This window comes from Saccostrea cucullata, unplaced genomic scaffold (genome assembly GCF_032062105.1).
Source record: "Saccostrea cucullata isolate Sc308-1 unplaced genomic scaffold, CSIRO_AGI_Scuc_v1 ctg160, whole genome shotgun sequence".
NCBI classification, from domain to species: Eukaryota; Metazoa; Mollusca; class Bivalvia; order Ostreida; family Ostreidae; genus Saccostrea; species Saccostrea cuccullata.
Window position 1 is genome coordinate 424,056 of NW_026938254.1, and position 24,057 is coordinate 448,112.

General features: G+C 35.0%; 1 protein-coding gene across 1 annotated transcript in view; it reads right to left on the minus strand.

Moving 5' to 3' along the window:
• LOC134249791 (non-lysosomal glucosylceramidase-like) overlaps window positions 1-23,892 on the minus strand; it is a 28,030-nt gene extending 4,138 nt beyond the window's left edge. Inside the window, exons 1-28 of the mRNA XM_062732148.1 lie at window positions 23,798-23,892; window positions 22,481-22,785; window positions 21,144-21,298; window positions 20,192-20,429; window positions 19,972-20,077; window positions 19,783-19,882; window positions 19,559-19,654; window positions 19,142-19,226; window positions 18,731-18,790; window positions 17,587-17,763; window positions 17,179-17,317; window positions 16,909-17,017; window positions 16,461-16,533; window positions 16,167-16,348; window positions 12,558-12,740; window positions 11,822-11,910; window positions 11,539-11,654; window positions 9,845-10,069; window positions 8,607-8,846; window positions 8,237-8,339; window positions 6,077-6,181; window positions 5,064-5,217; window positions 4,627-4,752; window positions 4,279-4,451; window positions 3,512-3,616; window positions 1,645-1,752; window positions 1,205-1,356; window positions 189-295 (exon numbers count right to left, since the gene is read on the minus strand). Coding sequence (XP_062588132.1) covers window positions 189-295; window positions 1,205-1,356; window positions 1,645-1,752; window positions 3,512-3,616; window positions 4,279-4,451; window positions 4,627-4,752; window positions 5,064-5,217; window positions 6,077-6,181; window positions 8,237-8,339; window positions 8,607-8,846; window positions 9,845-10,069; window positions 11,539-11,654; window positions 11,822-11,910; window positions 12,558-12,740; window positions 16,167-16,348; window positions 16,461-16,533; window positions 16,909-17,017; window positions 17,179-17,317; window positions 17,587-17,763; window positions 18,731-18,790; window positions 19,142-19,226; window positions 19,559-19,654; window positions 19,783-19,882; window positions 19,972-20,077; window positions 20,192-20,429; window positions 21,144-21,298; window positions 22,481-22,785; window positions 23,798-23,837 — 3,851 coding nt within the window. The 5' untranslated portion in view covers window positions 23,838-23,892. The remainder of the gene's footprint in view (window positions 1-188; window positions 296-1,204; window positions 1,357-1,644; window positions 1,753-3,511; window positions 3,617-4,278; window positions 4,452-4,626; window positions 4,753-5,063; window positions 5,218-6,076; window positions 6,182-8,236; window positions 8,340-8,606; window positions 8,847-9,844; window positions 10,070-11,538; window positions 11,655-11,821; window positions 11,911-12,557; window positions 12,741-16,166; window positions 16,349-16,460; window positions 16,534-16,908; window positions 17,018-17,178; window positions 17,318-17,586; window positions 17,764-18,730; window positions 18,791-19,141; window positions 19,227-19,558; window positions 19,655-19,782; window positions 19,883-19,971; window positions 20,078-20,191; window positions 20,430-21,143; window positions 21,299-22,480; window positions 22,786-23,797) is intronic.
• Window positions 23,893-24,057: the final 165 nt, after the last annotated feature.

The window sequence follows — 24,057 nt, forward strand, 5'->3', positions numbered from 1 at the left end:
AGGAAAAAGGGGAAGTAACTGTTAAATCGTGATTGTTCAAAATCAATCAGTAGTTGTCATAGATCATTTCTTTTAGATAAAAGAAATACTGTGCAAATTCCATTTCTTAAACTCTTTTCAAATGCACAGTGTAGTTATAGTATGTAAGCACTTTCAGTTGATCTTTAAGTAATGTATTTCCTACAAACCTGGCCCCTGACATGGTCCAGGCATCAAAAGTCTGATCAGCAAAGCCACCATTATCTATAATGCCATCATTGTCCACGTCCCACTTCTTAGCTGTCTCCATCACATACTAAATAACAGAGACGGATAACCATTACAAACTGAAGTCAAATAACAGATACACGTAGATAACCATCACATACTGAAGTCAAATAACAGATACATGTAGGTCTCCATCACATACTGAAGTCAGAAATGATAAATTTCATTACTTTATTAAACAAAATACTGTAGATTCCTTATTTTTCACAAGTACTTATTATTGCAAATGGGCTTTTTATCGCCAAATCGAGAGAATAATAATTCGTATATGGACGACTGATCAGGAAATTTTACACAGATTTCAACACCGTAAAAATAAAGGAGAGTAATTTTATTCGCATGTGGTGCTTCTCGCAAAATTACCCAATTATTAATTCCACCTATATAATTAGGAATTTACAGTAGCTGAACTGCATCTACCAGTGACTCTACATAAAACTGCACTGCTTCACTTTGAATTTTACGATCAATGCTAGTTTTTAATATTTTATAATTTGATAATATTTTATATATAACATAAAGCATTTAAAAGTCCATTAACAGCAAGTGATTCCTAACCCTAACTTCAAATTTATAGTATGCAAATCTATGATCAACTGCCCAAGGAGAAATACAAGAAATAGGCATCCACAAGTTAGCACAGTATTTTATAGCAAAAAACAACTGTAAAAATTAAACATATTCTACCTCAGAACATACCACAAACAAAGAATCTCATCTAGATGAAGGCAATATACCGTAAACCAACTTTTATTCATGTGTGAGAAATATCCACAAGTTTCGCAAGCTACTTTATCTCGTAAATATAATCTCTGTGAACCATCCGTTTTTCTTTGTATATGTAGAGAATGTTTCCTCAGTCTTGAAAATTTATTGTTGCAGGTTAATTTCAAATTGATGAATTGCAAACAAAGATAACTTAATGTTAACAACCCACCTTGGCTACTGGGTACATGTGTTTGAGATAAGCCTCATCTTTTGAAGCGGAATAGTCTCGGAATGTCTGCAGAACAAACTTCATGTTCAGATCCTTCCAGTTACAGGTCGGGTGTATCACATAACAGTTTACCCTCTTCCAAGGTTCATCCTCTGTAGATAAGATTTAGAGCTTCAATTTACAAGACACTTATCAGTACATTACAAAGAAATAATCTTTGTGTAGAACATACACCTCTAAAGGCTTTGGGCCTATAACACTTACACTTAATGGACACACAGACCCAGTGACTATTACTGACTATTGAGCACAAGAATCTTAAAATTTGAAATGTCTTGAATTAAGTAAAATACTGGCATATTTCCATATTTAATATCAGGTATCCTTTACAACATTAAAGATGAGTACTTGCTGTTTCAAAAAAATCTGTTATCTATTACCTGGATCTCCCATATCATGAGGCACAGCGTGTAATCTTTTACGGATCCCATTTTCTCCACTGGTCAGAAATTTGATTCTAGTGGCATCCTCAGATTCAACTGCTTTGGCTGAAAATAGAAATGGACTTTGCAGCAGGTTTCAAAGGATAATTAACCATTATTCTAATTAGCAACATTTCATCAGATTTGTCTTATAATGAATTTCTAGAGACTGACAATTCAGTTATATGTTTTCTGCTTTTTAAAAAAATTTAACTGTGAAAGTTAGCGATTTACCCTGCCAACAAAAGGCCCATATTGTTTCTGTGATGACATGTTTAATTAGAAATGCTCTGCATATACGGATTACAGGGTACACATGTACTATAAACATCAATACTCATATCTCCATATACATATACTTTACTGGCCTTATTACCAGATGTTACATCTAATGGGTTAAGATTTTTAAATTCCAAATACATGTTCTCAAAAGCAACTTAATGGAATAATGGCAACTACACATTTAATACCATGATCAACAACAATATCTAATGAAGATCAGCAAATATTTGTAACACTTTTTTTTGCAAGATGGGTATATGGTATTTATAACTTTATAAGTGAGACAAAAATTTCATGAATTCTGTTCATTATAGTAACACTGAATATACCGTATCATTCGGTACACTAATTGATTTGAATACCTCTTATATAATTACAATATAATTGTTTCTTCTTTCTAGATTCAAATACTACTAAGTTCAAACAAGAGACTCATGGGTCACAATGCTCACCTGACTAATCTTCATCTTTCTGAAAAAGAGTATGGAAATAACTTGGGGGAAATGTAACGTAACAAATGCACTCCTGATGATTTTTTTTTTAAAATTAGTTTTCCCCATATATTACTTCTTAAAATCTCCCCATTCAAACCACTGAGGTTTTTTGGCAAAATATAAAATCTATGTTACAGAGGAATTCTTTTCTTTTAATTTTCCCTGCCATCTCCTTTTAAATCCCCAAATAAAACTTTGACTTTCTAATGTCACCCAATCCTAAGCTCAGATGCCATGGTTTGAATGAATTTGAATCTCCTTGCGCTGCATGAAGAACCTTGCATATTAACTTGATAACATGTAAATGTAGCCTTGTTGTTCTTGATAAAAATTCTGTCTAATACATGTTGTTGGTGTATTTCAAGATGTAATTGTTACCCATTCTTGTGACCTTGACATATCCCTGAAGACTCTGATTTGATGTAATTGATACTACAGGTATATTAATATGGACTTCACCATTATTTGTCTGTTCTGGTCCAGTAATTCTTAAGAAAAAACTTTTAACACAACTAAATTGTTGATTGAATTCCAATGAGTGGGAATACAAGCCTTCATTTGAGTCTACTTCAATTTCCTTCATCTTTGTTCCAAGTTCAACAAAAATTGGTTAAGCGTTTTGGAGTAAAATCAAATGTTATAGGTAAAAACTGCTTGTACATAAATGCAAATATACTTAACATGCTTAAGGCAGACAAAATTTGATCAGAAACACTCTATTGATCCCTGGCTATGTATAAACAAATAACATACGTCAGCTGTAAAGAGTGCAGTATATCTTACAAAGATACATACTGATGGCATACTGCAGAAACAGCAGGTGTTCTTAATTTGATAGATAAGTTACTTATATCACATTTTATATTGATCGTCTTTATTTGACATGTCATATCCTATAACCTATATTACAATCATTTTTTACAGAAGTATTTACATGTACTTGTACCATATTATAGAGACCTAGTGTTCTATATTTTAGAGAAGTGTAATTACCTATATCCAATTGTATAATGACCTGGTATTCTTTATTTTACAGAAGTTTTCTTTACCTATGTCATATTGTATAGAGATCTGAAGTTTGGGCCACAGCATGATGAGGGAGAATGAAGCATAATGGTGAACGTCGTATGTATTATACATCCTGTACTCATGACCTGAAAATAGGAGACTTTTATTTATGTTAACCAAAGGATGCATGAAATACTGACTGAACAATATTTTAAACATATAAAGCTGAAAACTTGTTACCTTTGTTTAAATCAACAAAGTTTATCTACTTAAAATGACCACCCTGTATATTAAAGTTTGATAAAAATCTGGAAAAGAATTCTAAGATATTGGGCTATGTTTGATGTGGATATAGCAGATAGCAATGTGACCTTTTCTCCATTCTTTTTTTGTTAAAATGTATAACTTTGGTCCCTTTTTGTAGCTCTACCCAGTCTAATTAAAATCAAACTTTTTTATCTACACCATATACACTCTGATGGGGATGAAACCGGGGAACGCAAAAGAAGAGGTGGGAAGACAACATCCCCGAGTGAACTGGACTGAGCCTCGCAGAAACCCTGAGAGCGACAGAAAACAGAGATTTATGGATAAAAGTGGTGGATAGGTCTTCAAAGGTGCCCCAACGACATCCACGGAAGTCAAGGGATAGGTGAAGGGAATATACACTCTTCTTATGTAGAGTAAATGGTGCAGATCTAAGAAGTCTTATTTTATTTAGACTGTGGCCCTAACTTACCCAAAGGGATCAATATTCCCAATTATAATTAACATGTCTGGCATAATCATGGTGACTAGTGAGATTTACCTTCAAGATAGCCAAATCTGCTAAACTCCTGAACAATGGGAGGGTCTTTGGGGTCTGTCACCCTCACAAGCTTCCCTCCCTGGCCCTGGACAGGGTCAATCCACACCGTCCCCCCATCACTGACGTAATACAACTCATTAAACAGGGCAGACTTATACCAGGCAGGAAGGTTTCTACACAAAGATGTATAAAAGCAAGTTACATAAGGATTACTTGGTAAATTCCATACATAACCATACATACATAACCAAATCAACTCAAATTAATCCCATTAATGTTGGAGAATTTATTTCAAATCAGACAATGTTTTTCTGTTTTAGATACCTTCTGATACAATCATGTGCTTACTTGTTTTCTAGGGTGGGTTTTTGCCACTCCTCTATTTTCTGTTCCCATGTTTTATAATTAGCAGCAGCATAGCTGGACATCCTGGGTCCTGCCTCTCCATCCATCCCAAACCAGCGAGTGTATCGTCTGTCATACAAAAGCACAAATAACAAGAACTTAAATTGAAAGTTGAATCACAAGCATTTTATTACAAAGATGCAAATTTTTCTTAATTTCAAAAACTTAAAATACAGTCAAACCTCATTGTCTCAAACTTTATGGGACCGAAAATAAAAATCAAGATTTCTTAGGATTCAAGATATCATAGGTAAAATACTGAAATAATAAGTAGTTGGCACTTTCAAATCACTTGGACATATCCATGGTATTTGAGATTTCAGTGTTTAAGATATCCAAGTTCAACTGTATTTCACACTAAGGAAAAACTAAAGCGCAACCTTGCATAGAAGTTCTCTCTGGCTTTGAAATGGATGATTGGCATGTCCCAGGTCAAGGTAAACTCGAGGTCCCTGGTCTGTTTGGGGGGGACACTGGCCTGGACACAGACAGCTGCTGCACTCTCCTCACCTTTACCTGTACAGGTATTCCTACCTGTAACACAGGAAGACACTCCAATGTCAAGACAATTCTCAATAAATATTATAACTTGTTATGGCTGTACAAGTTCATTTCATGTTTTTTTGATTTTTAAATAATAAAAACTGCAAATAAAATCTGTGAAGTAGAACATGTACATGTATGTATATTGTTAATATCTATATCTACTATTCTCACTAGAATTTGAATTTGATTAAGCTCTGAACATGCAAGAGATGATTATGAGCACTAAACATGCATGAGATAATTATGCTACAAGCACTGTAAATAAGGATGAGAATATTACAAGCACTAAACATGCAGGAGATAACTATATTACAAGCACTGTAAATATGCATGAGATTAGAATAAGCCTCAGTCACAATGTAAAACATTCCAGAGATATAGAGCAACCAGGCATGTACAGCCACCAGGAGAAAGGAACAAAATACATTGGTTTGAAATGAAAACACAGTAAACACATAATTCATGCAAGGGTCTCAGCTTCCAATTACGGGAACTCTACTACTTTGATATAAAAATTTACTGTATTCATAACAAATAAATCTAGTAAAACTTAATAACCAGTACATATACACAGACATTATAACACCCACCCCTCCAAAACATCTACCAAGTGAGTACTAGGTTTCTATATGAACACACACAGTTAAACAAAGATTTAGACAGTCAAACAGCCAAATGTCATGTCTACCTGTGGATCTAGGTAAATCCAGAGGCCTGTTCAACAGACCAAGCACTCGTGAACATTTCTGTTGGAGGTATAAGGAATTTTGGTGAGCACTCGTGAACGTTCGCTCTGTTGAACAGGCCTCAGGTGTCATGTCTACCTGGAGATCTAGGTAAATCTTACCTGTAGGGATTGTAAATAATCTAAGGACACTGTGTGCCATATATAACAGAAGATGAAGTAGAGACGAGAGGGAAGTAAACGCCCCACTCTTCTCCTCCACTTGTTCTACAAAACAAAGGGAGGTCATTATTTGGGGAGAAACCATTGCTGAGACCATTGCTTGTGTTAGATAAAATAAAAACAACTCAAAGTGCTGAATATAAGATCCATTTTGATTCTGAATATTCTTTCAGATTCAATGCTACATTATTTATATTATAAAGTCAATAAAAGTTTAAAATTTTATACACTGTATAAGCAGAAATTTTAGCAAGGATTTAATTTTGGCATTATTAGCGAGGGTGCTGAGATCGCTAAAATTTAATATCGCTAAAAATTAATTGTGCTTTATTTGTAAAAGCTTCTTTAGTGAACATTTTAAAATAGCTAAAATTGCATCTCGCTAAAAATGAGTTACCAGTTTTTAAGGACAAATTAAATTTGTGTCTCGCTAAAATTTCCACTTATACGGTATTTTCAAACATTCTTTAGTACTGCCAATCTTTTTATTATCACAGAACTTGGGTATTTTGGTTCTTTGAAAACTTGTGAAAGTTAATTGCACACGAGGGAAGGTTGGTATACAGTAGCAAGTAAAATGAATTTCCCATATATATATATATATATATATATATATATATATATATATATATATATATATATATATATATATATATATATATATATATATATATATATATATATATAACACAGCCATACATTAATTTAAACCAGAAGTCTCTGTCGAGACTGTAGCTCTACTGGTTTGTAATTATCATAAACCAATGCACTATTATATGTAAGTTAGTGTAGTCTACTTGTCTTATGTGCCAAGTAATAATGAAATCAGACTAAAACTGTAGAAGGAGTAGTGTTTTAAAGTAATTTCTCAGAAAATTCTATTTTTAGTAACCATGGCAACACCGTTCATCGAAATCAAAAACCGATGCACTATTTTATGTATCTTAGTGTAGTCTACTTGTGTGCCAAGTAATATTGAAATCAGATCAAAATTGTGGAAGGAGTAGCATTTTAAAGGAATTTCACATTTTTAGTAATCATGGCAACACCGTTCATCCAAATCAAAAACCGATGCACTATTTTATGTATCTTAGAGTAGTCTACTTGTGTGCCAAGTAATATTGAAATCAGATCTAAAATTGTAGAAGGAGAAGCATTTTAAAGGAATTTTACAGAAAATTCTATTTTTAGTAACCATGGCAACACCGTTCATCGAAATCAAAAACTGATGCACTATTTTATGTATCTAAGTGTGGTCTACTTATGTGCCAAGTAATATTGAAATCAGACTAAAACTGTAGAAGGAGTAGCATTTTAAAGGAATTTCACAGAAAATTCTATTTTTAGTAACCATGACAACACCGTTCATCGAAATCAAAAACCGATGCACTATTTTATGTAACTTAGTGTAGTCTACTTGTATGCCAAGTAATATTGAAATCAGACTAAAATTGTAGAAGGAGTAGCGTTTTAAAGTAATTTCTCAAAAAATTTTATTTTTAGTAACCATGGCAACAGTGTTCATCGAAATCAAAAACTGATGCTCCATTTTATGTAACTTAGTGTAGTCTACTTTTGTGCCAAGTAATATTGAAATCAGATCAAAATTGTAGAAGGAGTAGCATTTTAAAGGAATTTCACAGAAAATTCTATTTTTAGTAACCATGGCAACACCGTTCATCGAAATCAAAAACTGATGCACTATTTTATGTATCTTAGAGTAGTCTACTTGTGTGCCAAGTTATATTGAAATCAGACTAAAATTGTAGGAGGAGTAGCGTTTTGAAAAATTGTTTACAGACAGACGGACAGACAGACAGACAGACGGACGGACGCCGGACGCATTACTATCGCATAAGCTCTTCTGGTCTCTGACCAGTAGAGCTAAAAACTACATTTCACATGATATTTATTTCCCAATTTTTTAGTCAGGTGGGGAATAGAGAAAAACAGAGACTAAATTTTTTTTTCAAAATATCAGAATCCATAACAGTACATTGTAGCACTATTTTCTCTATATAGCATGAAATGAATAAGTTAGAAATACTCAATCCTTCACTACACAGGCTAAATACTGGCCCCCTTTATTACTGGACTTACCCCCCTCAGGGTTTAGCTGTCCGTCCTCTTTGAGGTCGTCCCACACTTCCTGACCAGAGCCCCGGGGGTTGAAGAACTCCTTACATGAAACTGTTACATCATCCTGAAATTGTCCAGCATCAGTCAAACTCTTGTTAAATTTTATTCCTTTGAATACAAAAACACACTGTGTTGTTGTAAGATAGATTTCCTACCTAACATTTTCTGTGCTGTGTTCATAATAATTTAAAAAAATCACAGATAGGACTTATGATTCAAGATTTCTCCTACTAGTCCAGGATTCAGAAAGACATAAAATTATTATTTATATATGCCTAAATAAATGCATACATATGGTATACTGAGAAATACTACTTAGTCAGGAACTTACAGTGTGTACCCCTGCTATACAGTAAGTACACTTCATGTCCTGTATGTTGTGATTGATGGAGACCCCTGACACTCTCTTCCCCTCTGTGTCAAGGTCAAACAGGTGATTGTGGCAGCCTCCATTCCCATCATCCTTCACTCCTCGCCCGTTCTTGAACGTGAACATGATACTGATATCCAGAGGTTCACTCCCTTTGTTCTCAGCCGTCCAGATAAAAGCGGCCATCGGAAAACTTGTGTCCTGAAATCAACAGGCAATAATGTGAATTAAAAATTATTATGATAATAAAATATTTTATCATATACCAGTACTTTTGATAATAAACACACCAATTCTGCACTGTGTGATATGGATGACATCACAATACCTCATATACCCCCATATCATTGATTAAGAATGATATATGACAGATTTTAAATCAATGATTTTAAATTTACAACCTTAAACAATGATCGAGTGTTGACAGAGGGGTTTGTGGGAGTGTAGTAGAAATGACAACTATGGATAGATATTGACTTGATAGATGATAGAATTGTTGCACTACGTTTTGATTTCTTTCCAAATTAGTCTTTTCTCATAATCACGAAATCTTTTACAACCTTCATTTTTTTCAATTCTTTATCATTTTTTTATGATACCCTGTGGCCTGTCATTACATTTGAAAACGCTTTAGCTCCTTATCTTGTGAACTATGATAAAACAATACCTGAACTGAAGCATTTGAAACATATGCCATAGTTATTTCTGTACTTGCTTGTTCCAAACACTCACAAGAAATTTCTTTTTTGTTTTGATGTAGCGATTAAATTTTTCTAGACAAAGAAAATAATAATACAGTGTATGTGCGCTTTTATATATTCCTCTATAGTACCGGGTAATATGTTTCAAGAAGGCTTGTGATTATAGGCATTTCAAAGGAGATTTATATGATAATCCATGATATGTGTAAACACAAACCTTGTAATCATGTGAGTATACTACATGTATGTTGAGAGAAACCTTGTAGTCATTTGGGTATACTATTGTTCGTTTGCATAAACTAGCATATTCAAAATTTAGCGCAGACACAGAGTTTTTGGCGTATTCATGAATTAACGCTACACACTTCCATGCTGTAAATTGTTTCGACATATGATATCTTAGCAGTATTCATTAATAAGCACATCGTTGTCCACGCCAAAGCCGCTAAAATATGAAGCCTGCTTTTTAACCTACACATACTGTATGTTGACACAAACCTTGTAGTCATGTGGGTAGACTGGGGACACCTGTCTACAGATCAGCCTCAGATTGAACTCGTCAAGGTTATAGACTGTCCAGGACCGGGGGTACAGGGCGTGGTAAACATCACCCTCCCGTGGCTCCTCCCACTCCCAGGACTTCAGGGTTTTAGAGGTTTCCCTCTGCCCTGTCAGGACCTTCTGGTACACTGTTTTACCATTCTTTCTTATGCAAAGGATGAACTGTTTAAAGACAGAGGTCAGGCTAATAAGAAAAAATGCATTTCATGAAAGCTTGCTATTTAGAAATTTAAAAATAAAAACATAAACATATATGGAGACCAAGGATATGTATAAATTTAAATTTCTATAAATCAAATTTTAAAAAAATTTCAAATTGATATTTCATCCTTGCATTACAATACACTGTAATACTTTTGAAAAAGTATTATCTGAAAAAAAAATCCTCCTTGCTTCCCATGATTTACTATTAGGGTAGTTTCCTGTTTATCCATTTCCTGTTATAAAATGATTGTGATACTTTAGATAAAGGTATTCCAGAAAAGAACATTTCCTCCTTGCTTTATGAATACTAAGGGAAGTTTCCTGTTTTTTTATTAGTCCCCTAGTCATGAAACCGGAGGGGACCATAGGTTTCCTCTAAGTCTGTCTGTCTGTCTCTCTCTCTCTTGATTTCTGCACTTTTTTCCCTAAATGCTTGCAGATATTGAGCTGATTTTTGGTATGTGAGTGTATATTAATGAGTTATAGATCAAGTTTGAATGTTGTTTCGCTTCCTTGAATTTTTTTTTATGGAATTATGGTATTTTTATTAATTTTTCAGACTGAGTTTGTGCTGCACTAAATTTATAACTATCCAAATCGAGATTGTCATGTTCAAAATTATTGATTTGAAACTTGCTGGATAGCTTTATAGTGACAAACTAAATAGAATGTTCTATCTTTAAAATGATATTTTTATCTTACAGACCCTGTTTAACGACAGAATGCTTTATGTGTATTGACAATATATAGCAAAGAAAAACAACGGGAGATAACTCTGACTCAGTGCATATACTAGGTCAACATAGTAAATATGAAAAAGACATTGAAAAAATGAGTTAAATTTTTGTCTTTATAATTGGATTATTTTTTTTTAAGTTAAAGGCATGCACAACCTCCAAATTTTAACATCAAGCACTTTTACCTTGATCATAATTTTTGCACCAGAGCAACATTGCTTTCAAAATAAATATTTTTTTCTGCATGATGGATAGACAAGCAAAGAAACAGTATGTTTTAATTAATTTGGTAGTTATTTTCAATGCAATTCCTTTTGTATTCTTCAAAATCGTCTTGAGGCGATTCTCATTCTGCAATTCTTTGCTACATTATGAGTGTTTGGGAGGCATTCTAACTGTGGTAAAACAAAGTTGGATTATTCGAACTAAGTGACAAACCAAAGAACAATTTTGATTTTTTTTTCATATACATGTAATTGTTTCTTAATCATGTAAAATGTCTTAAAAGAAAGACAGATCAATTTATTTCAAAGAAATTTCATCATAAACAAGTAACTACCGAAATGTCCACATTTTGGGGGCACATTTTCATAAACAGGATATTATAAAACCACATCCTTATTAAGAGAAAGGAGACCCTGGTAGGGGGCATGTATTGCTTATGCAATACTCTCAGAATGCTTGTTTTACCTGATTTGCCTGAATCACAGTGTGATCATAAATCCCTGGGACCATTTGAAATCTGGCAAATTCCCCTCTGTATCCCCTCCCCATAGTTCCACATCCAATCCCCCCTATAGGTGCACCTGAAACAGGGAATTAAAACTATTAAATCATGACTATATAACAAGCAGTGTATGTGTGTACATTAATTAAAATACCAAAACACAAGCAACAAATATTTTTTTAATACATGATCCTATTTTGCAATTTCATCTATTCATAATCAGCTGTAAGCAATTCTGAAGTTTACCATATATTGCCTTGTGAAACAACTGGTCCATGTGATCTATAAACATTTTCCTGCCTAGGCGTCGCATTTTCCACCATTCCTTTGCATACCTGAAAATCGACACGGTCAAGTTAGGTGTTCTTCATTTTTTAATTACTTTAAAATCTAATTTAAATTAACCCTTTAAAATATCAAATTGAAAATGCATATGATCCACTTCAGCAAAAATTTCCATGTTCATTTTAATACAATCTTGCCGCAGTACTCCATTTTTTTTCTTGTTACTCATTTTGGGTGATCTCTTTTGTAACTTAGTATAGAGCTTATAAATGTGTTTTACATTATCTTTCCACTGGGCAAATTTTAAATGGATTTACATTAAGATTGTAGTTGACTTATATTTGCACATCTTACTGTAAGAGCACATCCCATGTTTAGATAGGATTAGGTTAACAATTGTATTTTAGATCAATAGGCAGCTGATACCCACTGCCTTGGGGATAAATAAAAAAATTAGTACACTGCACCAAGGCTGCAAGCCTGATAAAATATAGTCCTCTTCAATAATTGTAAGAATGATAATTTTAAAAGGTCATTTTTGAAGTATATGCATTCTATTTGAAGATTCTTATGCACCATTAATAACAGCTGAATAATGCACACAGCGAGCACACTTTCACACAAGTCCATGCTTGTTTACAATGCATCAACCTGATATTTAATAATTAAAAGAAAAGCATATTATATAGATCAATACCTTATTCCCAGACCAATAAAACCGATGACTTGACTAAATCGAGGTTGTGCAAACGGTTTACATTTAACATTACACTCATAGTTTAGGTTAACTCGCCACCCAAAATCTGGGATCCCCTGGATGTTGTTTTTAGGGGTGGTTATGCTGTTGTCACTATGGTGTTGAGACGCCATTGCTAGTTGCCTGTAGCACAGGTTATGCACAATGCTGCATCTGCAGTTTCAAACTTCAGGGTTTTAATATCCGTCAAATCATTTCGCAATCAGTACAATTTGCACACTCAAGCCTTTATGTTTTCAGAATGCTTCCTTATTAGATCGGGTTCGCGGTCTCTTTATTTCCTATACTAAGTGTATAACGAACCCGAATATATACGACCTTTTAAAATTGTGTATTCAAAGAAAAACGCCATTACACATTTTTCGGTTTTAAACTTTTATTTTAAATATATTTTAGTTTTTGTTAAATCAAATATGAAAAGAAAAAAATTTTGAAATATTAAAATTGTACTTTTTAATGATTTTGATATTGGTAAAATCTTGTGAAAAAAATTCCTTGGATTTTTTTTAATGTATTCACATCTCATATCATAAACTTTTCTTTGCTACATACATCAGGCATGTAGAGAAGATAATCAAAGAATTAAAAATGAATAATCAGAATATAATCAGTTGATCCCCACTCTAACTCTAGCTGGGACCATAAATTTCCATAGCGAGGTTCAGTTAGGACATATCCTCGCATTAAGTCAGGGGTCCTGAGTCAAAACACTGCCGTCCAGCGGCAGCATATTGACTCAGGACTCCTGGCAATGATGTGTTCAGGACCGAATGTATATTAAAGAAATGCAAACAATTTGATAGCTTGATGCCCTGGATTAAAAAGACTTTTGAAAATATGGCATTTAATTGATGGATTTGGCCTCAACCTTCAGCCCCCCTTTCCGGCAGTAGGGAGACAGACACCATGCGTAGAATTAAAATGCGAAATTAACCTTAATCGGTCGAAAAGTGTATGGTCCTACCTATACCATATTCAGTCCAATAATGCGCAAAGACTAATCGAGATATAATCAGCTGAGTTGTGGGCGAGGATGAGCCCAAGCAATAACACGAAGAAGTACAGGATGTGTTTGTGAAAAACTGATGCCCCCGTATGGTAACATAGCGAAGGGTTAAATTTACTCAAATGCAAATCAAACATGTTGATACCCAAAGTAAGGCTTTCTCACAAGAAATGCAAATTTATGCGAAATATAAAACCATAACACAACCAGTTAAAATGTTATGGCAAAGGTTAACTTTTTAATGGTAGATCAAACTCCGGGGTCAAGGTCAACGGGTCAAGGTTGTTGGTTTCTAAAGAAACGCCTTGCCACAAAGATTATATATGTCAAGTATGAAAGCCCTAGCCTTACCGTTCAAATGTTATGGCCAAGGTTAAAGATTTTAAAACTAGGTCAATCTCCAAACGTAAAAGTTGTTGGTATCTTATGGAAGGTCTTGTCACAAGGATTACATGTGAAGTATGAAAGTCCTACCTCTTACCATGTAAAAGTTATTGCCAAGTTTAAAGTTTTTTTTTAAGTTGGACAAACTCCGGGGTCAAGGTCAAAGGGTCAAGATTGTTGGTATCAAAGGAAAGGTCTTTTCAAGGATAACATATGTCAAGCATAAAAGCCTTAGCCTTTAACGTTCAAAAGTTATGGCCAAGGTTCATTTTTTTAAAGTAGGTCAATCTCCAAGGTCAAGTTCAAATTAGTTGGTATCCAATGAAAGGTCTTGTCACAAGGATTATATATCTTGAGTATAAAATCACTAGTCTTCACCGTTCAAAAGATATGGCCAAGGTTAAAGTTAGGAATTTTGGTGTAAAAGTGTGTCAAACTCCAAGGTCAAGGTCAAGAGGTCAAATTTGGTGGTATCCAAAGGAAGATCATATCATAAGGAATACACCTGTGAAATATGAAAGCCATAGTCCCACAAGTCAAAAGTTATTGTCAAAGTTAAAGATTTTGCGGAAAAACAGACAAACAGACAGGGCAAAAACCCCCGGAACTTCATTTATAGGGACAAAAAACAGTAAAATTGTATACAAGGATCATTACTGAATCGTTATAGCTTTTGAATGTAGGACACCAGCGTCAAGGATCAGAATATTGTGATGTCAATAATTTTCCGCACCATAAGAATTTGGCGTAACAAGCCATCGCACTTAGCGCACCACTTCTTATATATGAAACGAGCTACCCTGGTGTCCGTCCGGACATCAAACCATCTGGGTTTAGTACAGACCATCAGACTTTGACACGACTATTGGACTTTGAATCTGATATCTTTTACTAAATGTAGTCATCCACATGGTACAGTGCTTATCTAGATCGCGTTTGCAGTGGTTAGAGCGTTTGCTCCAAGAGTCGTGTTGCAGATAGTGCTGGCACGAAAAAGATCCCTCACTGCTTAATAGCCCTGAGTGCCGAGCATATGTCTAAATTGCAGACGTCCACCTGCAACTGGTGGCTTCTCGATCCATATGAGAAAATTTCTCGAGATGGACGTGAAACAAACAAACCAATAAAAGTAAGAAAACTATAAAATACATGTATATACGAAGTATATTCTCTGTTCTCTCTCTAGACTAATAAAATAAAAGTGCGAAGAGGCTAGAGTACTGTAATATTTAATCAAAATTGTCATAAATACATTTTCCAGTTATAATGGAGATACAGTTCCACAATCTGTTTTTAATCTGGCACGTGGCATTCTTCAGTTGCCCGTCGATGACGTAATGAAGAGTGATGTTCGATTGGTATTTCCCGAAGATGTTGATAAGTAGATCATCCTGTAAGTAATTTATTCCCATCACTCTCATCCTATTCACCGGCATCCACTTAGCCATCTCCCCCAAAAGGTAAACGTCGTGTCCGCTGAAATACAAATATCCAAGTTTTTCATGTTTTTAATTAAAAAATAAATAAAATATTCACAAAACAATCACTGTAGTGAGGATAGGATTAGCGAGGAACTTTCTAGTAATATTTCTGTGGTATTTTATGATATCCTTCATTGGAAATTACATTGTAAGTTACCTGTTCCAAATCTCAATTTTTTTCTTCGATACTTATCAAACTTTCGGCAAATACCGGGTCGTCATTCACTTATGGAATGCAGACAAAATGTAAATAAAGTCAGAAACACAATTCACAACGATTGTATTTTTTTGGGATCTAAAGCATATACGCTTGAATTGGTGTTATTTTCATTTTTTTAGCATATCATATAAAATTATATACGTATATTTCAGTTCAATTTCAAGTTCTTTGAAGTACCTGTGTGTTATTTTTGGAGGGAAATGATAAAGACAAAAATCAGTTTTAGTACAAGAGGGAAGGCGTAATCCATTATTGCTGTCAAACAGCTGGAAACTCCCAGGGTCCGTGTAGCTAAAGACGCCATAATCATTACCATCATCCTGAAATGAAGATTTAATAGGTTTATAGAGTACAACCTATTGTAATTAATGAAAATGCTTTGATTCATCACATGAATTACTTCTGATTTTCGACCTAAAAGGAATTTTGAAGTCTTCCATTCAAATCTCACGAAAAACTCTGATATACATTGATCTGAACCAACCATAAACTTTAAATCCTCCTTGAGAAGTTTGAGACCAATAGGTGTGTCCACTGCCAAGACCACGCCCCACGTCCAGTTTACATCGATAGCGGTACTGTTGACCCTGATTCTAGTGAACGACCACCAAACCTCCATGTCTACATCTGAAAAGGCTTTCTGAGAAGAACGTAAAAGATAGAGCTTCAATCTGAAGTAGGAACTACTAAGTACCAACCAAATACACACACAATCTCATTACAAAGAGTGGGAAAGACAAACGGTCACAAACCCTTTTGATTTGCAAGTCTGTGGCAGTGATGGGCCTGTCTGGTTTGTAGATATGTCCATATTCACCACAGCATCTGTAGACAAACGTTAAAACAATGGTAAGTGTTTTCAGAATGTTATTCAGAACAGAAATCTTATTTACAGTTACATGTATTTGCCACTGATTTGTCTTTATTGATGGACGAATATAACATGCCAAAAGCAAATACAGTAAAACACGCTTATAGCGAACAGGCTTATAAAATGAATTGATACTTCAACGAAGTTTTTTTCATTCCCACTGACTTTAAAATATATTATACACTAAACGAATTTAATGAAATACATCTGTAACGAACCAAAATCGTCAGACCCTTTTAGACTAAGCGTGTTTCACTGTTAATACGTTGTCAAATGCGAACTAATTATAGACAAAGAAGTATTTTTTAAAACGCCGATGTAGGGTATACCGCATCAAAAGGGAGGTATTGATAGCCCCCATTCTGTCGCTGGGTCCCACTGGCCCCATTGAGAGTGTGGACACCACAGCATTCAAAGCGCTGTTAGGCTCAATCTTTCCTGGGTTGACATAAGAAACAGTTGAGCAGGCAAGTGTATTCAGTACATGTATACATAAAATACAGTATGCTTGAAAAAATGTACGAATAAAATACATCGCAATTTTTATTTTAAAATTTCTAAATACATGTTTTAAATACAAGCAGACTCGTACATGGTACCTGATTCATCTCCGGGTTGGGATTTTGAGGTCCAGAAATTGTCCTTGAAAGGTCGCATTCCAAGAGCACCCACAAATAAAGACGTAATTCCAATCCTCCATTGCTCGCCTCCGGGGTGATAGTCTTGCGTAACCCTAACCTGACAAATAATCATTGTGCTCGTGATTTACTTCGCACAAGACGAATTCACAAAACGAAAAGTTCATCCTCACACATTAGCCGGCTACAATAATGTAGCCCTCTCCTTTTTTTTGGAGGGAACATATCAGATAAAAAAAAATCGGAGAGGGCTACATTATCGCAGGTACCACATACAATAACATATTTTTTAATAACAGAAACTACCCATTTCTTTTATTAAGATTATGGCAATACAAGAATATGAAGGAGGACATCTAAGATTAGAACCTGTGTAACCCAGGGAAGAGCTACAGCCTGCATCACGTGACGTGGGTTTGACATACAGTACTGGATCGAGTTGTACTGCTTGGCAGCCGCGTCATGCATCTGTGTCAGCCAACGTTCTCCAAGAAAGAGGTCCGTCTTTAACTTTTCAACTCTGTCCAGTTCTCCATTTAACCAGTCCTATAAAATGGAAAGTACTTCCGTTATTTCTACTTAGTAAATCAGCAATAGGGACGTTGTAAAACTGTGGGCATATTTAAACTATGGCATGCAATAAGGAATGACAAAGAGCCATACATTTTCAGAAAAAACGAGATATGTGCAAAAAGCCCACTTAGAGGTTTTACAAGTGACACACATGTATTGATTAAAGAATTCCATGACTTTTTTAAGAAGAGGTTGGGGTTCAATGGTATCTAGACCAACTCTCACATAATGAATATAATTTGAAGTTTAAAGACGTGCTTAATGTTTTTCAAACCCCGTAATCATAAATCTTGAACTCGATACATGGAACCGAGAAAAAAGATATTCAAGGATTCCTGATAATAATGTACAAATACTTTAAGAATATACTAGTTGCAACTTCAAATTAATTTGACATATATCCATTGTATTCGAGACATCAGGGTTCGAGATCCGAAATTCAACAGTACTTGTACCAATTTGATTGATTGATTGTATGTTGTTTAACATCCCTCTCGAGAATTTTTCACTCATATGGAGACGCGACCATTTGCCGATGGAGAGCTGTAAATTTTGTTCTATGCTCGGCACTCAGAGCCATTGAGCAGGGAGGAATGTTTTTCGTGCCAGCAACTACTGCGGGACCTCGGTTTATACGGTCTCATTCAAAGGGCTGGTATCCATCCCACAGTGGGATTCGAACCCACGACGTAAAGATCAACTCCTTTCTTCGCGACTCTAGAGCAGACGCTCTAACCACTGCGTCATGCAGGCGACACCAACTTAAAGTAAAATTTGATGTAATAGGTGGTTATAGGCTTACAGATCAATGCGAATCTTCAATGTCGATGGAAGATTTACAGTGCTTTTCATTATTAAGTCATTATATCTGTTCAATTTTTTTTTAAATTGTCTTACAATCGATTTTTTTAAAATCTATAACTAGTAAACTTTCACTTACCTGTTCATACAAGAACATTCCCCATTTTGAAGCATTAGTAAACAAGTCATCCCAAAATTCCTGAATTTAACAAAATTATACATGTACATTCATTTAACCATTTTTGTAGATAAGCAATCATGTTACTTTTTACTTTTGTTGTATTCTCAAAGCTTTTTTCTCTTGATTTGTACCAGAAAGATTTTGAAAAAGAAGTGTAAACACTCAAAACAAAAATCCTAGGTTGTAGTATGCAAATGTTAAGTGTTATCAATTCATTCTAAATTTATTTTTAATTCATATGGAAAAAATCTGCATGAGAGAAGTTTTCTTCTGTAATAAAAATATTTCTTTATATGCTCAGAAAACAAAGTTGGTTTGAGTTGAGTTATAGCGACTGATGCATAATAGAATGTTTAATGCTATAATTACCTGCTGTAGAGGAAGAGCACCGAGATCCTCTATGAGGAAATCATATTTCCCGCCATTTTGCTTTGCGTAAGAGTTGTCAATAGACCTTAAATCAAAACCTTTTAATCATTTGTCAATGTATGTGGAAAAAAGTAATATGCTCCTGTATACTAGTATTTGTTTTCTTGAAAAATATGTGTGTATTATTCTGGTAGATGCAATAAGTATAACTTACCAATATTTACTATGTAACGCCACCGGCATATTAGTAGTTTTAAACATGTATCTGAAATTAAAGTTTCGTTGTCTTCACTATGGGGCATTTTTGAATTAGAATTCAGATTTTCCAGATCTAAATAATGTTTTCGTCTGTGTTGAAAACCCTACACAGAGATCTGATAATTATTCTATAAATTAATTAAGTAACCCATCAATTACTCGAGTCCATCTGGAAAGATGTCTGGTCTCGGTTGCCATGTTTTTACGCCATTTCCGGCTCCTGTATAGTACCACCAAGAATCATACTGGATGTATCTACAGCAAAATGAGAATTTCTTAGCTATACTTACTAGACGTTCGATATAAATACGTGGCCTAAGAAAAGAAATAGGGATGAATTTTTCAGATAAATCTATGATTTCAAAGATGAGACTGTCATATACCCCATATTCAATCCCGCAACATTGATTTCTTGGTTAATGACCTCTGTCATAGTCTGCTCATATGTTTTGTTTGGTTCTGTTTTAAAGTAGTAGTACCCTCCTTCAAAAGAAAAGAGCCTAAATTTCATTTTAAATGTTTGTTACCAAGTGAGCAAAGTAATTAGACGCCTTAAGTAAAAAGTCCCAAACCATTGTCTGACCAGTATCCCAGAAAAATAATGGTATCGTCTTGCCAAGTATACCATTCCTTCTCCCCGTATTGTCTCTGGAGGAATTCGCCCCATCCGTCAAAAGCCTATCAAATATTAAATAAATAGCTTAATACTAGTACCTATTGTCTTGTAAAATATGGAACTTTTATGAATGCGTTTTCTTACAGCATGTTCAACGAGGACAATTTGCTGTTGACCTTATTTATTCCGTTGGCGTAATAGATGATAGTGCTGTACGTGAAATTCTCAGAAACTTCATCGACACCTCCCATTATACCCCAGAATATGTTGCCACCTGTTTCAGAATCATGCCAAGCGGATGCCGCCATGAATCTTGAGAATGGAGAGATCAGAAATGTTCTCCCTTGTTCGTCAAACACCGCCAGAGGGCCTCCTCGTAGTCCATCCCCAATGGCGTCTGTCTGTAGGTTCCATCTATAAAACAATTGTCAAAGACACATAAACCTTTGTGAATAATTGCATTTTGAAGCATTCTGTATATTGAACACCGGGGTGGAAGTGTTAAAACTGTTATGCACAAAACTGTGCCAACTTAATGAACAACCTGGTGAATGCCACAACATATCCCTTAAATAGCACGAAGTTTGAGTTTGGCTTACAATTTGAACAAATCCGAAGTCACCGCGTTTTGCGGACGTTTGCATCCAAGTTTAACCACTTCTGACCACTTTTTCTTGAAATTGTGCTTTCACAGACTCAGCATCCCGCTATGATTTCGGAAACCGAACTTAGTCGAAACTCAGCAACCTTTATGATCTCGGAAACCTAAATTAGTCGAGACTCAACATCTCTCTATGATCTTGGAAACCTAAATTAGTCGAGACTCAACATCCCTCTATAATCTAGCAAACCTAAATTAGTCGAAAGTTAATATCCCTCTATGATCTCGCAAACCTAAATTAGTCGAGATCGACTCAACATCTCTCTATGATCTCGCAGTCCAAAATAAGTCGAGATTCAATATCCCTCTATGATCTCAGAAACCTAAATAAGTCGAAACTCAGCATCCTTCTGTGTATTTGGAAACCTAAGTTAGTCGAAACTCAGCATCTCGCTATAGTCTCGGAAACCTAAGTTAGTCGATATCTGCAATATATTTTAGTACTGAGTACCATTTTTATAACCTACCGTCCTATGTGCTTTTTTGTGTCTCCTGCCATAAAACCATCAAATGATAGGTAGCCTAAATCTGTGTCATAGCTGTCCACCCTAAAGCTAGGGAAACCAGAAATTGTTTTGTCGTATGAGTCCGAATTTGTTCCTTTGGCATCGTTATGATATGTCTGGAATTTTAGAATTAAAGGAATAATAAATATACAGTTTTTTTCAATGGGTGGAACTGTAGCTCTCCGGTCTGTCAATATATTTTTTTCGGAGAGCTACAGTTCTGCAGCTAGTAATATTTTTTTGCCCCCGTCAACGAAGTTTCGGGGATATATAGTTTTTGTCGTGTCCGTCCGTCTGTCTGTCTGTCTCTCTCTTTGTCTGTTTGTCCGCAAAAACTTTAACCTTGCCCATAACTTTTATTTAGTGGAGCTATGTCTATCATATTTCACATGCTTACACCTTGTGACAAGACCTTTCTTTGGGTACCATCAAATTTGACCTTGACCTTGGAGTTTGACCCACTTTTACACAAAAATTCCAAACTTTTACTTTGGTCATATCTTTTGAACAGTAGATACAAGGACATTTATAAACTTCACATTATACTGTATTCTTTGTGGAAAGACTTTTCATTGGATACCAACAACCTTTACCTTTTGACCTTGACCTTGGAGATTTCCGTACTTATGAAAAAACTTTGACCTTGGCCATAACTTTTGAACTCTAAAGGATAAGGCTTTCATACTTCACATATGTAATCCTTGTGAGAAGACCCTTCATTGAATACCAAGAACTTTGACCCTTTGACCTTGGGGTTTGACCTACTTTGAAAAACAAACCTTGACCATAACTTTTAAAGGGTTGGGGCTAGTGCTTTCATACTTTTCATATTTAATCCTTGTGACATGACATTTGATGGCAAGACCTTTGACACTTTGACCTTGAAGTTTGACCTACTTTTAAAAGTTTTAAGCTTGGCCATAACTTTTGAATAGTAAGGGCTAGGGCTTCCATACTTCACATATGTATTTTTTGTGGCAAGAACTTGCATGGGTACTTATTACCTTGATCTTTCGACCTTGACCTCAGATATATTTACATACTATGATTTAAGAAAAGTTTAGTCTTCGCCATGTTGCCATACGGGGGCGTCAGTGTTTCACAAACACATCTTGCTTTTTATATATAATGATCAATAACACCAATATGCATATGCAGTAGGTTTTCAGATAATGGCAGGTCCTGGAGTCAGTCAGTATTTGCACATGTGTGGTTTTCTAGATCTATAAAAGTTTATTTAAAAAAAAAAATATTTTAAAGATGTATTTTTTATCATAAAAGGAAGACAATCCCTTTACCTGTGTGAAAATAACAGCATCACAATCATCATAAATTGTAAATGACGTTGAAATGTTCGCTTTCCCAGCCAGATAGAAGTTCTTTATAATAGAATATTTTCCATGCTGGTCGCTTCCACTGTAAATTTGTCGATTCATGAATTTCAGGCTCTGGTCTTTCAGAGAGTATGTAGTTTTGTCCACTTTGAAGAATACATCAGATGACTTCAGAAAAGTGCTGTTCCCGACTCCAAAGGTGTAACTTCCATCGGGCAGATAAAGGTCCATATCAAAAGATATGGAGGAGGTAGTTTTCAAGTGAATAGCTGGATATCAAAAAAAAAAAAAGTAGAAGAAGAAGAAAGAAAAGAACAAAAAAGAAACAGAGAGATCAAGTCTGTTCCAATAACTCTTTGAAAGATAGCACTATATATCAGTATATAAGCAGTGCATTGGAGGCATACGCGTACGTGTAAGAGGAATTTAAGTCTTAAAAAGACAATGTATTAGTAAAAAACAGAGAAACTTCAAGGAAGCTCTAAACACTATCAAAAAGTGGTGTTTGGACTTGGAAAAAATTTATCATATGAAGTTGTACAAACTGAGGCTATTAACTTAAGTTCATTTTCAACATAGGGTATAGGGTACCTGCCTTATTTCGGCAAGTAAAAATGTTCAAAGACAATTAATGAACTATTCATGTTCACAGAAATCACCGTCGCTTACTTTTACTTGCGTTGTTTTTTTTTTCTATCTTACTTCTAAGGGCAGCTAGATCACTTTAACTGCTTACAGCCTATCCTAGAAGTAGAATTCTTTAGTGCGCAGTGTTTATAGCTTCCTAGATCTATTCTTCTGGTGTATCTCATTGAAAAAATATAAAACTAGTACAATGTACATGTAAGTAAACAATACGTGCAATGCTAAAGACGTGTAAAATTAAATAAAATATTTAGTGGAACACAGATTGAACAGACAGGGACTAAGGGGAGGCGGAAGGGGAGGGAATTCCCCCTCTTTTTTGCAAACATTAATATTTACTGAAAATGTTCACTGAAAGGTCAGTTGCCCCCCCCCCCTTTTTTTGTTGAATGGTAATGTAGTACGTAGTTTAAGAAAAAACTGGAACTGAGAGAAGTTTGACCCCCTCCATCACTACCCACCACCCCCATCCCCGCCTTCCAAATAGGATTTTAGAGTTTGAACAAAGTTCCCTACTTTTTTGTGCTTGTTATGTTTGGTCAGTTTTTCTTCCTTTAAGCCCCCCCCCCCCTTTCAAAAGTGATACGACGTCTCTGAAATAAGGAAAAAATATGTGGAGGTAAGATATGCTGTTACCTTGCATAAGAAATACAAAACTGTGAATGCACATTTCCATAATATTCCGATGGCTTGTAAACTTATCTTATCCAAAACGACCATCCAAAAAGAATGGTGCTATCTGACACTGATAACACGATCTAACGGCACATTCACTTGTCATCACCGTATAAATATGTATGCAAACAGATTCTTTTTTTAAAAAATATCTTTCAAACAACGATATATGCATCGTCTATATGGATAGTACTACATTTACTACAAAAAATTACTTCATT